We start from the raw sequence: 14,966 nt of genomic DNA, 5'->3' as shown, positions 1-14,966 counted from the left end.
TGGCAAGATGATGGTGCCAGACTTTGTTCAGTGGTGCCCAGTGACTGGATGAGGAGCAACGGCCATAAAATAAACCACAAGAAGTTCCACCTCAACATGAGGAAGAACTTCTTTCCATAGAGGTGGCAGAGCGCTGGAACAGCTGCCCAGGGAAGGCGTGGAGTCTCCCTCTCTGGAGATATTCCAAACCCACCTGGACGCGCTCCTGTGTCACCTGCTCCAGGTGACCCTGCCTGGGCACGGGGGGTTGGACCGGGCGATCTGCAGAGGTCCCTTCCAACCCTAAACACTCTGTGATTCAGTGAACCCAAGCACACTATGCTCGGGAGCTTCTGCGCTGCCCCAGCGCTGTCACACATCGAGCAGCAGCCACTCCCCCAGTGGGAGCTCTCACAGCGCCGGGCGGCGACGCTCCCAGCACAGGTTCTTGAGTTTTGACAGGAATCCGCCCACTGCCGCTGACAGACAGATGGCGAGACAGACACACAGACAGCACCTGGCTCCCGCTGCCCAGCTGTGCCAGGAGCCTCGGGCGGTGGAATAACCCTGGTCGGGTGTCGAACCCGCGGCCCCATAAACACATTCCACCCCCACCCCCCCGGCCCTTAAGCGAGGCGGCGCGTGCGCGATTCGCGCACGGCTCTGAATGGGCGCGCCCCCCCACCCGGAAGTGGCGCGCGCGGGGCCTGGGGCTGCGGCGGGGCTGGGGCGTCCGCGCTTCGACACCGGCGCAGGTAACGGGCTCAGCGAGCCTCCTCCTCCCGTCCTCCCGGTCTCCTCTGCCTCCTCCTTCTTCACTACGGGCGACTCAGCGCTGCGGTGGCGGCAGCAGGGATCGCTGTGGAGCGGCCGGGGGGTGTGCGGGGGTCGGTGCCTTGGGGCAGTTCCGAGGGGGTGCCTGGGACTGGGTTCTGAGAGGATTCCGGGGGTGGGTTCTGGTGGTGTGTCTGGGGTTGTAAGGGGCTGTGCGAGGGTCGGTGCCGTGAGGCAGTTCCGAGAAGGTACCTGCGGGTCGGTGCCAGGCGAGTGGAGCTGTGGGTTGGTTCTGAGGGGCTGTGCGGGGGTGGGTTCCGACGGGGTGTCCGAGGGTCCGTTCTGAGAAGCTATGCGGGGATCGGTGCCTTGGGGCAGTTCCGAGGGGGTGTCTGGGGGTCTGTTCTCGTGGGATATCTGGGGGTCGGTGCCAAACCGGGGAGAGCCGCAGGTCTCCTGCGCAGCCTTCCGGAGCTCGGGGCCGGAGCGATTCCCCGGGACGCCCCCGGAGCGGATCCCGTCGGGGCTGGTGCCGTGCCCGGGTGCGGGGCTGCACCGTGCGGGGGCACATGCGGTGCTGCTGGACCCGCTCTGCATCTGCCGTGCCCGAGGAGCTGGAGGTGCTCCGGGGAAGGGATGTTCCTGATGCCAGACTGTGCCTCCCGTCTCCGGGGCAGACCCGGCCGCTGAGCCGGGCACGGTGTTAACTTCCACCTCCTGTTCCTCCCATCTTTCAACCACACAACCTTCTGCTTTTCCGCCTCTGACTCTCAGTATGAACAGCCTGTAATATCTCAGCATCTTTCAAATGTTTCGTTAAAACTCTCAGAGCTCTTTTGTTTTGTTTGTGTTGGTTTTGGGCAGCTGTTTTGACAGCGCTGCTGCCGTGCTGGAGTTGTGCTTTATCGTGGTGACCATCGTTGCCCAATTGATTCATGCCTCTAGCTGTGTGTATGTCGGTAGTGCTCGGGCTTTTGGTAAGCTTGGTTTTGCAATCTCTGGAAAGTAAAGCTTTCGCAAGCTGAGAACATCCTTTGTTACATGTTTCTAGATTAAAAGTAGCACACTACTACCCTGACTCATAACTCTCCTGACCATACAGTTGACATAGGTGTGTGCGATCCTAATGTAAGATGACTTCCCAGTGTCATTTTTAACCTTGTTTTCTACTACTCCTTAAATATTTTGGCAAAATTTTTACCCAACTTTATTTGCAAGTCTCGTTTGTGAAAAGTGAGAGGCCCTTTGGATGCAAATGAGCTCAGTATTCTTTGATTTCACTTCGTGGAAATGGGTGGCAGTGGAGCAAAAGGGCTGGAGATGATCTCAGGCTTCCGGCAGACGCAGTTAGCCTTTCAGAGATGTCATCAGCATCCTCCCACATTACTCCTAGAGGTGGATTGGTATCGGAGTGTCTGCCAAGCTGTTTGCAAATAGGAGTTTGTCATGGGTAATTAGGAACTTTGATTTCAGGCCTGGTAGCTGGAATCCATGGCTGAAGAACTTGACCTAAAGTAACAGTGTGAGGTAACTCTGCATTCTGGTTTGGGATGCTGGTGTCACATCCATCAGGTTTTAGTAGACCCTCAGTGTCTCACTCAGAATCTTGTCAGGAGCAAATCCATTTAATGTAGGGGAAGCAGTTTGGGGAACTTTTAACGCATATTCATATTATCGTCAAGATGAATTTTGGCTTTTTTTAGAAAAGAATTCATCTTGATTATTTTGTCTTTGAACTATGATGAGGTTCTCTGCCTCTACATTTAAAGTCTGATATCTTGGTTTTCAGGATGATGCATCTAAGGCCACTTCCTCTGTCTTTAGTCTTATTAGCGTAAGACTCAGGATTTACTGCAGTAATGTAAAGGAACTGTGTTTGTAGAACTATACAGCTTTAGTTGGTTGGGGTTTGGTTTTTTTTTTTAACCCTACTTGAACGTTTGTCTCAACAAAAAGCTTTTCCAGAAGTTGGATGTTGCGGCTTCTGCAGTGACAGAGCAGCTGTTTGCACAAACACGGAGGGAAGAGTCCCAGGTCTGGGTTTTCGGTGGAAAACACTTACAGGACTGAATAATTGAGAAAGAGTAAATGCAGCTGATGAAAAATTTAAATGAGCTTCATCTAGAGAAGGTGCTTTGTACAGGCAGAGTTTTCTGACCGCTAGTGATTCAAACATTAGACTTCTTGAATAATTCCATGTCTGAATAACTGTTTGACTCACATGCACATAGTTCAGTATGGCCTTCGCCAGCTAGAAGGTCAAAAGGCAGCGTTTGCATATCCTAGGCATTAAAAAAGGAAAAATTCCTAAGAAATGCAACAGTATTGGCCGTCCCAACAGCCAAGGGAAGGAGTGAAAAATTCTGATTCAACGAAAAGGTTGTGGTTCAGAACTTTTTTTTTTTTGCAAGTTTGAAGGCTGAAGGAGTTTATCACATTTCTAAGAAACAAGGCCTGTTTATGCAAATACCAAGGAGAAATAAAGCCTGAGGTGCTGATAAGAATTTATATTTTTAATAGAAAGGACTAGAAATGTCTTTATTTCAGAAAATGAAAATTCAAAGGTTTTGTCTCTAGTATATTGTGTTTTCTTGGTGTATCAAGTGACTTAAGCGTGGCTTGTGGAGCTCCTTTTATTGAGGCTTTATTGTATTGTGTGTCTCTGATTACCAAATGAAACTCAATGCAGACTCTAAAAAATCTGCTCTTCCTTTAAAGACCAAGGATATTTTACAATAAAAGTGTTTTTAAAGGTATTTTTGACATGTATATGTTCTGTTCACATGAAAGTTCAACCCAAAGTTTCTTTAAAAAGTTTCTCATCGGTGTAAATGCAGCATTAGAACAGTGAAATTTTGACTTCCTTTGTTGACAGCTGTAATGCTGTTAAGGATAAAATTAAGAAAGCTACAAAAGGTGGTAGAATAGTCTCCAAGATTCTTTTGGTTTATGTTCTTTACCTCTAAGTAAAGTTGTTTTGCCTTCATTCCTGTTTCCTCAACAGGCCCATGTTTTCATTCCCTCTGAATCATACTTACGTGTACATCTGTAACTCTGACATTGCACTTTTTATAAGGTAGTAACATGTCATAAATAGACCTTTAATGTCACTGTAAAGCCTGATAAGGCATCCTTGTCTTCAGGTGAGGTTGTGCATTGAGTCACTCGGAGGAAGGTCTCTGTACCTGGGGGGGTTTGAGGGTGTGAGTTGGGATCTCTCTGCAGGGAGCAGGTAACTGAGGAGGAACTGCCTGTACCAAAGGTGATTTCTTTGCCTTTTTCCTGTGTTATACATTGCAGCCCAGCTTCTCCTTTGCCAGGCACTCTGGGGCAGTAAGTTCCCTGCCAGGATTGATTACAAAGAGTAGTTACAAATGTGTTGTAATTTTGCATGTTCCATTCAGAACTCCTCCCTTTGGAGTAGAAAAAGCCAAGGGCTTTTAGTTAAAAAAAACCCAAGGGTGTAAAATTTAGTCCACTGGAATTTTTTGTAACCAAGGAAAGCCTTGAAGTGTTTTTACTAAGCAATATTCAGGTAATCTACAAATGCCTGGAATATTGGGAGAAATTAAAATTAATTCTTCTTAACTAACAGCACCTTCTGCCCCTATGACATGAGGTAGGACAAGAGTCTTTGCTTTACCTGCACTGCATAGTTATTTGTGGAAATTTTAAGGTGTCTCTGCGGCCTGTTTTGCTGGAAATTCCTTGCTTTGGAAATCAAGGATGGGTAATAAATGGATATTTTTGAAATTCCTAAATGTTTTCAATTTGATCAGACAGAGCAGCCTCTTTTGGGGATGGTCATTGGCAATTCTGGTGTTTAAGAATATCAGAGGTCAAGTACCTGTGATCCATTTCTCCTTCTGCGTTGAAAATTACGTGGTGAACAGTGGGAGAAGCTTGAACCTTTCCATTTGAGGAATGCAGCACTGAAAATGGGAAGAACTGGAATATTATAAAGTTCATCCTCAACAATTTTGCTGTAATGGTAGCTTTCCCTTTTTAGCTTCGCTGTGATTCACTGACTAAATATGTGTCTTCAAAATATGGCCTTATTTAAACTAAACAGATCCCCTGCGCTGATAGGGGTGAAATTCTCTGCTAGAGTTCTGCCATGTTATGAAGTGAACAGTGTTGGTTTATTAAAAAATTAATTGGAGTCTTGAAAACCCTTATAAAATACCATCAAAATTATCATATAGAATTGGAATTTTTGTTTTTTCTATTAAAATTGTCTGAGCAAAAAGTAAAGCTACAGATTTTTATCCTCCATGCATTGGAAAGGGGTTTCTTGTAAGAAAGAGTATTGAAAGAAGTTGAGGTAACTGCAGAATTTCCATCTACAGACAGAACCAAGCAGAGGTGGTTGGGCTGCAGGGTTTGCATGGTTTCAGTATTACCTTCTCTCTTGTATTTCTGCTTTTCTCCCAGTATTCTCTGCCTGTGCTTGTGCTTCCTTGATGAGCCAATCACATTGAATAATTATTTCAATTGCTTAAAATTTCTCCCCATAAAATTAGAAGGAATCTTTGCAATCGTATCTTCAGACCATTCTGGACATAAATGAGAGGATGGTACCTAATTAACTTTTCTAATTGTGAGGCCCATTTGTAACTGAGGACTGACTGATTTTTCCAAAATGAGCTTTGGCAACTAGACCTTGTGCTCAGTTAAGTTTTTGCAGTGCAGTTTAACCTTCTGATGACATTTATGTCTTATGTTTGCCTGAGTTTGTTTGGCTTCAAATTCCAGCCATGTTGTGGCTTTGTCCTCCAGACTGATGCTTGTACCAAACTCCAGGTCCCATGCAGCGACTGACTCTGATAACAGACTCCTCTGTGCGTTCCTTACAGACAAGGCTTGGAGAGTATTTGGCTCTAAGGGGGGCATTTTCTAACAGGTTTTTCTGTTGTTGTTTCTGCTCTTATCTCAGCTTTTAATTGAATTTTGGATTTATCCTAGATGCTGTATTGGTCACATATCTTCTGAGTAAAAGGGTAGGATGGCTGCCTAACAAAATATTAATTTATGGTTATCTGGGAATCATATTCCTTGTCATGCTTGTGGTGTTACATTAGAACACTGTTTGAATGATTGCTTGCTATGGTTTTCAGGCCTATTTCAGGATAACTTCTATCCCTCTCATATGGATTTTTTCTTGGATAAATTTGTTGTTATATATCTGTAAACTGAGTTGAAATTTGTTTAGCATTTATTTGCTTGCTCCTGTACGACTGACCTACATAATTGATTTAACTTCTTGATTACTTGCTGCCTTCTCAATATCTCTTTATCAGTAACTCTTTTCTTTCTTTTAGAACCATCATGAAAATGTTTACTTTGATGCCAGGAATGTAACTTCACTAGGAACTAATCCTCCAGTTACTTGAAGATACCTTGTCCTTAGCTGAATACTGGAACTCATTAGGTAATCAACTTAAAATCTATTCACTGAATGCTCTTCTGCTTTTATACTCTAGTTTGTGGCTTGAAATATTGTTTAGTGTGAAGCCCGAGGTCTGTCTCTTTTAGAGCAGTATTGTCATCAAATAAATTTGATATTCTCACTAAGGAAATCACAAGTAGCTGCAGACCAGCAGGTTTTCCTCAAACCTCTGTAATGATTAGACATTCTCAGACAGAAGAATTGAATTTTCCAGTTGTACACACCTGCGCAGACCCTCCCAGCTGTCACACTGCTGCTGGCTGTAAGGGCCCTGAGTTTGTCACTTGCAGAGCAGTGGCATCTGCATTCTGGTTTCCTCTTTCCAAAGTATGAGCTGGGATCTTGAGCAATGTACCACATTCTGGTGGGTGACATGAGGCAAGATTAGGAAATGTGTGTTAGTAAAGTCACGGGTCAGCACCAAGGTCCAGCTCTTCTGTGGTGGCAAGAAGCTGCTGCCACATTTTTTAGGGAGCTGTTTTGGCCATAATGGTTCCTGAGGACACTTCTTCTATCTTACCAGACTGTATGTCTGAAATTAATTGCTGGGGGGTGGAAAAAGGAAGTCTGCAAAAGGCTGTTCCCCTTGAACTGAGTGACTCGAGAGGAAAATATTCGCTGTTGTTCTACTTTTCTATCTGAGCCCCAGATTGATCTTCCCCATGAGCAGCAGTTTGCTGTAGATTCTACTGTATGTCAAGGTCTGAGCTTTTATAGATTAAGAAAGCTTAACACTTGCACTTCACAGATACTTCAGACTTATTTGCTGGTCAGTGATAATGACAGGAAATGATGAAGGGACTTGGAGCTCACTGCTCCAGCCTTCTGTATGACCAGCACTTGCAATCAGCCCTCCTTAATGAAAAAAGAATGAAATTTAATGTGGAAAAAACATTCTTGGGTGGATCACACCATTTGGTCAGAGATGTATTGTGGTTTGTCTTGCCTTCTGTGGCTTGCTCAGCCTTCCTTTTGATGAGTAGCCACTAAAAATGATCCAGCTTATCTAATAGTGTCTTCTGTGAGCTCTGTGTTCCCTTAAACACAACTCCCTTCTCAGAGGCTGTTCATGAGGCACAGCTATGTCATATGTTCTGTGAAGTGATTCATTACTTGCAGTGGAAGTGGCAGCTTAAATACCTCCAGCTCTGCTGATTTTAATTTGAAATGATTACTCTCTGTGGCCTTGTATAAGTTCCCGTGCAGTTGTTTAGTGGCAAAAAGTAACTTCTTTGGCATTTCTCTGCCTCTTTCCTCTTTCTTTTTTTTTTGTCTTTAATGTATTTGGCATGTAAGTGTATAATTATAACACTTTGTTCTTGAAACAAAAATTGAACTGCTATTCTGGATATGAAGATTTACAGACTTAAAACAAAGGGGTACTTTATTATCCCCCTCCTTTTAGTACCCCTTGATGAGCAAATAAAGTGTTGAGCTAAAGCAATACGAGTAAACTTAGTCCTGGTGATCTGGAGGCACCGAATTTCAGGTGAGAGAAAAATCATCGGAAAAGGCAGAGGCGGTAACTGAGTCTGGAGACTTCTAACTTAACAGTGAGGAAGAAGTTGATTCTAAGGCTGTTGTTCAGTTAGTTGATAGGAGTTAGATGTCTGGCCTGCACTGAGGCTGAAAGGAGCAAAAAGCAATCACACCAAATGATTTTTAGAGACTCATGGATGAGGTTCCTAAACCCACTGAAGGTGGAGTTGATGTGATGGGGTATAAAGGCCTGTGAATGAAGTGGGTTATTTCAGATCTTGTTTACTGCTGAAAAGTGGTTGGAATAAGACTAGTTTTACTTTGTTGCCTAAAATGGAAGATAAAAGGCAGGTTCAGACCTTTCTTTAGCAAGGATGTGGTTCACAAATGAGTCTGTGTAAGTGATGTGTGTCCAAGAAATCTCTACGATGTGTCGGAGGGAGCTGAGCTCTGCTCAGCTCTGGGCTCTGATTCTTTCAAGATGAGTGGGATGTCTTGTACCTCTCATGAAAAGAGGTTATCTGGGGGAAAAGAGGAAAAAAAAAAAAAGGGTGGATCTCTGTCAGAACCATCTTCCTCCTTGCACCCATGCACTGATCCCTCTGCCATAGGTCATGGCTGCTCTGAACTGTCACTGCTGAATTAGGAAGTGACCACAAACCCTCTTGCTACATCACGTTGCTTGTGCAGCTTTAAGGGAGAGTTTATGTGGGAGACCGGATGAATGTTCGTGTAGCCATACGGTGAACCAGGACAGGGAAAGTGTCTGGGTTAAAACTAACCTGGGCAAACAAGGAAGTTTTAATTTGGATGTATATCCTGGTTGATTTTGGTTTGGCTGTATGAATGCTTTTGCTGCCAGAACAGGGAAGAAGGGGTGGCATGGAATAAAGGAAAAGTAAAGGAGGATAAGTATTGTGACAGTTATCCATTCCATGGGATATGTCAAACAGGCTGCTTGGAATAATATCACTGATGTGCACAGATAGTGCATTTGTTTTTTAATAATTTAATTATGTAATAATTGTATTCTCATCCTCCAGAAAATACCTAATACCTCTTGTACACACTTTTTAACACCTGATTTTTTCATTTTTTCTTTTTTCAGACAATGGGCACTCCATACTAAGCAGGGGTAGAAGACTGAAGCCCATTTGGGGACAGAATGAGTTTAAAAGATGCTGATAGTGCAGTTTGCCAGGCAAAGGCAGCCTATAACCTTCAGATTTACCCCCAACTCTCAACAGAAAGTGCTCCCTGCTGCAAAGTGACTGCAACCAAGGACAGCACATCATCAGATGTCATCAAGGACGTGATCAGCATCTTAAACTTGGATGTCTCCAAACATTATGTGCTTGTGGAGGTGAAAGAATCTGGAGGAGAGGAATGGGTACTTGATATAAATGATTCTCCTGTTCACAGGGTTTTGCTTTGGCCTCGTCGTGCTCAGGACGAGCATCCACAGAAGGATGGCTACTACTTTCTCTTGCAAGAGAGGAACACTGATGGGACCATCAAGTATGTGCAGATGCAGTTGCTCTCCAAGGAGACGGATGCTCGGAGGTTGGTGGAACGGGGCTTTCTTCCGTGGCACCAGGAGGACTTTGATGACTTGTGCAATCTCCCCAACCTGACAGAGACAACACTCCTGGAGAATCTCAAATGCCGCTTCTTAAAGCACCGAATTTACACTTATGCAGGAAGTATCCTGATTGCAATTAACCCCTTCAAGTTCCTGCCCATCTACAATCCCAAATATGTCAAGATGTACGAGAATCATCAGCTGGGGAAGTTGGAGCCTCATATTTTTGCCATTGCCGATGTGGCCTATCACACAATGCTTAAAAAACATGTGAATCAGTGCATTGTTATATCAGGTGAAAGTGGATCTGGGAAAACCCAAAGCACAAACTTTTTAATTCACTGTCTCACGGCTCTGAGCCAGAAAGGGTACGCCAGTGGTGTGGAGAGAACCATCCTGGGAGCTGGACCAGTCTTGGAGGTAAAGCTGTGCTCAAACTGCCTTCTGTGAAAATTGGGGTTTGAAAACTTCAAATAACTGCTGCTGAATGTTGCTTTTGAGTCACCCACCTGGTTTAGGCTTAAAATGTCACTGGTTTTAGGCTTGTCACTTGGTTTAGGCTTAAATGTCACTGGGCTGCCGTGGTGTTTGGCAATGTTACCCAACTGCTTCTGATTTTTCCTTAAGTTGTCCTTTTGTTCAGTTGACTTCCTGTTGCTTGTAATTTATATTTGACTTATTCCCACCACTAAACACTCATATCCAGGGACACAGGTTACCTGTGCTTTCCATCTGAAAGCTTTGATAGCATTTGAATAGAATTGTCAGCAAATGTTTTTATAAAGATTGTTCCACTGAAACACCAAGTGCTTAGTGTGATCCTGCCTTTGTGTGTGAGCATGTCCTGCAGCATTTTTCTGAACTCACTTTTTGAGGGATTTATTTCCTTTCTACAACTGTTTGGAAGAGAGCATCATTGTCAGTTGAGGAGAAAGTGGGAAAGTGTTTAGGCTTTTAATTATTACAGCATTTCCAAAAGAAAGCAAAACTAAACACGTGAGAAGAGAGAGCACAGCTGATGTTGCATTAGGTAACAGCAGGACAAACTTTAACTGATCTCTTAGGCTTCAGCCTCTCCCTTTTATTCTCTAAAAGGAAAAACTCTGGAAGTGTGGATGGATGTAAAGGTCAACCCTAATAAAATCTTCAACAGCAAAGAGTTTGAATGCAGCCATTGTAATTTTTAGCTTTAAATAGTTTCAAATGTAACAGCACTCTCATAAAAAGAAGTTTAAGCTTTTTTAGAGCTTTTCTGTAAAGAATAAGGAATATGTGCAAGTTCTTTTTTGCCTTGCTTTCTGCTGCTTGAAAGAAGAAGTAAAATTGAGGCTTGTTGGTTGCTGGAGTTCACGTTTACAGTTTTAACCAGAAAACAGGAAGGGGTCACTGTGGAAAGCCCTGTTTGATCAGCTGATCTTGCTGCCTTTGATAAATTTAACTGTTTCATATCCTCTTCTGCAGACATGATACAGCTGTGTCAAACTAGGCAGAGATGTAAAACCCTGTGTGCCTGTTTGTCTGCTCAGGGTTCAAAACTCAAATTCCTAACTTTGGTGGAGCCACAGGTCAGGGTTGTGTTTATCTGGGAATGTTCATGAGGAGATACTTGTGATTTCGTACTCTAAGATTGTTGTCTTAAGTACCACAACTACTTCAGACTTCCACTGAGCATTTAGGAATGATTTGCGTGAGAAAATAGTCTTGTTAGCTGGAAATCTGATGACTGATTGAAAGCTTAGCTTGCAGACTTGCCAGATAGACTCTAACATGTTGTCTAAAATGAAATTCTCAGAAATTTCTTTATCTGCTTCTCTGAGGGTGTTTGTCAGTCAGAATTGATTCAGTGTAAGCCTGTCCTCCCAAATATTCCAAAAGATAAGAGATTTTCACAACTAAATGTAAAAAATAGAAACATCTGAATCCTAAAATATCTTTCAGAATTGAATATATATTCATGTAAATCCAGAGTGCATTAGAAAAGTGTCATTATGGCGGGTTTAGAACATAAGAAGTGAAATCCAGTCACCCTGATTGGATTCAGCAGAGTGGATTCAGCTGACAGTCAAGTTCCATGTTTCCCAGTCCAGTCACTAAGCTTAATTTAAAAAAAAAAAAGTCAAACCTTAGTCCTGGGGAGGGATGCACAGAAAGCTTATATTGCTTTGTGGAAGTTACTGCAGACTCCTGCCAGAGTTGGTCACGTCTAAATCCATCCGTGGTGACTCACTTTGGGGTTTTACTGAAGGGAACTAAAGTGCTACAAGGGAATTTTTCTTACATGAATGTTTCGGGGGATTTTTTGCATTGTGCCAAAACTATTTGAGAATGTTCTGTTTGATTTTGAAGTTTTATTCTGAGTCCTCATCAGAGTTGAACATGTACTCTTGACTAAAAACGTTCATGATGTAGAAGTGGGTTGCGTTTTGGGTCGGAACTTCCTCTTTTAGTGGTGTAAAAATGTGTCTGTTTCTAAGCTGACCTTCTGTAAAAGTTCAAGGGGTTAAAGCACAGAGGGGTGAGCACGATTAGGGTGGTGTGGAGGTGGATTCATAATTTTATTATTGCATGCTTAGGGAACTTGGAAACATTTTTTACTGTTTCTGTGTTGGCTCATTAATCTGTATTCAAATCTCTAAGTGATTTACAGATGAACTGTTGTTAATATTTTAGCTCCTTGCTCACAATTTCTAGGCTTTGAAGGATGGAGTTATAGCTGTACCAGGAAAGGAGATTTGACATTAAATGATGCTTGATATTACCTTGTCGAACATCTGGGAAACAAAAGACATGATACTGAGCCAGTGCAGTTAAAAAATTAAATCTGGTATCAGCACAAGTGCTGTCACATGGGCTGGGGAGAGGAAGGTGGTCATGGGTCAGCTCTGAGCCTCAGATGCTTCCTGCTCAATCTCAGCTGTTTCCAAGGTTCCTGGTTGAGGATCTAATAAGCAGAGCTCAATTCCAATAATTCTGATGACACTTGGCACTGTTTGTAGCTTTCTAGAGAAGAGGAATCAAAGGCTGGGTCCTTCCATGGTTCAGTGATGCTTCAGCACAGCCCCAAGCTGTGGTTTGTGCTGATTTTTAACAGTTCAGGAGACATTCAGTTGCTTTAACTCTCAGATTATGCTGTGGTTTTTGTTGGTTTTTTGGGTTTTTTTAATTATATCTCCAGGATAAGGGAGATCATCTCTAGTGAAGAGCAATTTCTTTAAAACCAGTGGGAAGATAAATATAAACTCCTTTTTAAGATACTCCTAAGTTTTTCATCCTCTTCTAAATCTAGTAATTAAAATATAGTTCCCTGACTTGGAGTTTTGCCTTCTTGTATTGACTGTTCAATTTACTTAGGATTGGAATCCTAAAAAGGAATTTACATTTGGGAACTATTATTTGGGTCAAATTGGGACTAGTGAATCAAAGCTTTGTTTATTTTATCAACTCTCAAACAAGAGAATCGAACCTTTCCATATACACTGAAGAAGTTTCCAATAAACTTATATTTTCCTTTCATCAGGGAAAAATGTCTTAACTGCATGTTTTGGCTATAAAATGCACAGTGTGCAATGTAAGACTGAATTTATTTTGGAAACCTAAATTTAACTTATTCTTCAAGCCAATTAATTTAATAAAGTGGCAGAGAATTGAGCAAGGGGATGGGAGCATGTGGTGAGGGAATACAGGGAATTGGAGCCTTTTCTTCTGGCAGCAGAGCTCTTCTTGACTTGTCTGTCCTTAATTGTAGCCCTCAGTATCTTGGGTTTATTACAGAATTCCAGTTACTTTTTGAGTGTGCTGAAAGTTCATTTCCCTCTGAAATGGGAGTTGAGGAGAGGTGGGACAGATACTGGGGGAATCCTAATTTTTCCTAAATTATGTGGAAAATCATTGCTTGTTCCCATTTGGATGTATTCTTGAAGATTTCCAAATGCCACTGAACCATTCTTTGGGAAGAATTAAGGCCCAAATGAAATGAAAAGTCCAACAGGAAGCATTCATTAAGTGGTCTTCTAAAGGAGAATTTTTATTGACAGCGTAATCAGGTGGGGGGGATCAGATTTTCTAGAACTCACCACATTAAAAAACTTATCAAATTTAACTGTAGAAAGTTTTATGCCTTACAGTTCTGTGGAAATCACAGTGAAGCCATTTGTAGCTCTGTTTTCCTTATGACATTCCCATTGCTAGTGGCTTTGGGATAAGATGGACTGAAGCTTCAACTCTGGTTTTCATTTGTATTTGCCATCAAAGCCTGTACATGCATTTTGTGGGTGTAGCCTGTTCTATTCCAGGGAAAGTGGTTGTTTTAAACATTTATCTGCATCTGTTTGTTTAAGAATCATAATCAGAGGAGGAATGGAACTTCCTTTTTCCATTTGCTTGGATGTTACTTGGTTTTTTTTGGTAAAAATGCATTGTTGCTGCTTTTCCCTGCTGCACACAACTCCTGGGGAAAAAATCACCTGGTCGTTTTCACTCTTACCATGCTTGGAGTTCCCTGGAACATCCCACAGCACATGGAATTGCAAAATGACCCTGAACACTGGGTGAGTGCGTACTTCACAGCATGGTTGTAAAGACCACTGTTAAACCAAGCTCAACTCCAAAGAAGTAATTTCCTCTTCCAGGGTGTGGAATTTGAGACTTCCATGTCATTTGGCATGTTGGAAGATGGGGCTGTGCAGTGGTGGCTCTGTCTGTGATTTACATGGAAACTCCAGTAGCTTTTTCAGATTTTGGCAACTCTTAGGAATTAATACAATGAGATTTTTAGTTGTGTTCTTGTGTTAGGAGGGAGCACGTGTGTGGCTTGGTTTGGGGTGGTTTTTTTGACAACAAATAAAGGGAGAATTTGATGTTTTTCTGAATACTTTTAAATCTGTCACTGCTGTAGGAGTTTTGAGTGTCAGATCCACTTTATGCCTCTTGCATTCCAGGCTAAGAAGATGGGTTGGATGACTTTCTGCCTCCTGGAATAGGTGTCCCAGCTCTGATTCCCACTGCCCTTGCTCTGCTATTTTTGACTCACCCTCTTTTTATGTTGCTGGTGTTGTGCATTGGAATCATTTTGTTTTAATTTTTTTGGGTTTATCTGTCTCCATTGACTCACAAGGGAAAACAGTGTATGAATTTGCTTGTATAAAGGATTTATTTCTCCTTACCTGAGATTCTCTTGTCCCCTCACATCTTCTGAATTTATTTTGTACTCACCAAGGTATATGGAAGGACATGGTAACAGTGATTAGTGATTAGAGTTAAAAGTTAAATGTAACAAAAAAAATATTCTCTACCCAAAATGTTAACTGACTTGGAATGTAAAATGTTGTAGATGTTAAAGGCTCTTCTGAGGAAAGCATTCATGAAAACTTTGCTAAAAACTGTTAATATTAGATCAGCTTTTAAGAATTTGCTGTGTGCTTTGACCAAATACCAGACACATGAGATCATAAGAGCCTTTAGTTTTAAACTGTATTCATTGCTTACATGAGTAATCACTAAGAAAAGTTTGTCAGGAAGCCCAAGTTATGGGGTTTCTTAACTCTATAATGCCAAAAATTAGTTCTTACAAAATAATGTGGCAAATGTAGCTGTACTGTGGTTTGGTTTCTTGGATATAACCAGTGAACTGATGGTTAACTGGTGGCTTAGGTTAGAAAACTTTAGAAAAAGAGGTTTTTTTGAGATCAATTTGCAAGTCCATTA

At 42.3% G+C, this 14,966-nt stretch overlaps 1 protein-coding gene across 9 annotated transcripts in view; it reads left to right on the top strand.

Annotated features, from left to right (window-relative positions):
• The first annotated feature begins 682 nt into the window (after positions 1 to 682).
• The window catches only part of MYO9B (myosin IXB), a 42,154-nt gene continuing 27,870 nt past the window's right edge, over positions 683 to 14,966 (top strand). For 8 of the 9 annotated variants that reach the window (XM_017836424.1, XM_017836426.1, XM_017836422.1 and 5 more), the window contains exons 1-3: positions 683 to 734; positions 6,075 to 6,184; positions 8,790 to 9,683. In XM_017836424.1, coding sequence (XP_017691913.1) covers positions 8,847 to 9,683 — 837 coding nt within the window. In that variant the 5' untranslated portion in view covers positions 683 to 734; positions 6,075 to 6,184; positions 8,790 to 8,846. The remainder of the gene's footprint in view (positions 735 to 6,074; positions 6,185 to 8,789; positions 9,684 to 14,966) is intronic. The other variant, XM_017836419.1, reaches the window with a different exon arrangement.

The sequence above is a fragment of the Lepidothrix coronata genome, unplaced genomic scaffold, assembly GCF_001604755.1.
Source record: "Lepidothrix coronata isolate B3197 unplaced genomic scaffold, Lepidothrix_coronata-1.0 Scaffold277, whole genome shotgun sequence".
Classification (NCBI taxonomy): domain Eukaryota; kingdom Metazoa; phylum Chordata; class Aves; order Passeriformes; family Pipridae; genus Lepidothrix; species Lepidothrix coronata.
This window is presented reverse-complemented; position numbering and strand designations above follow the sequence as displayed.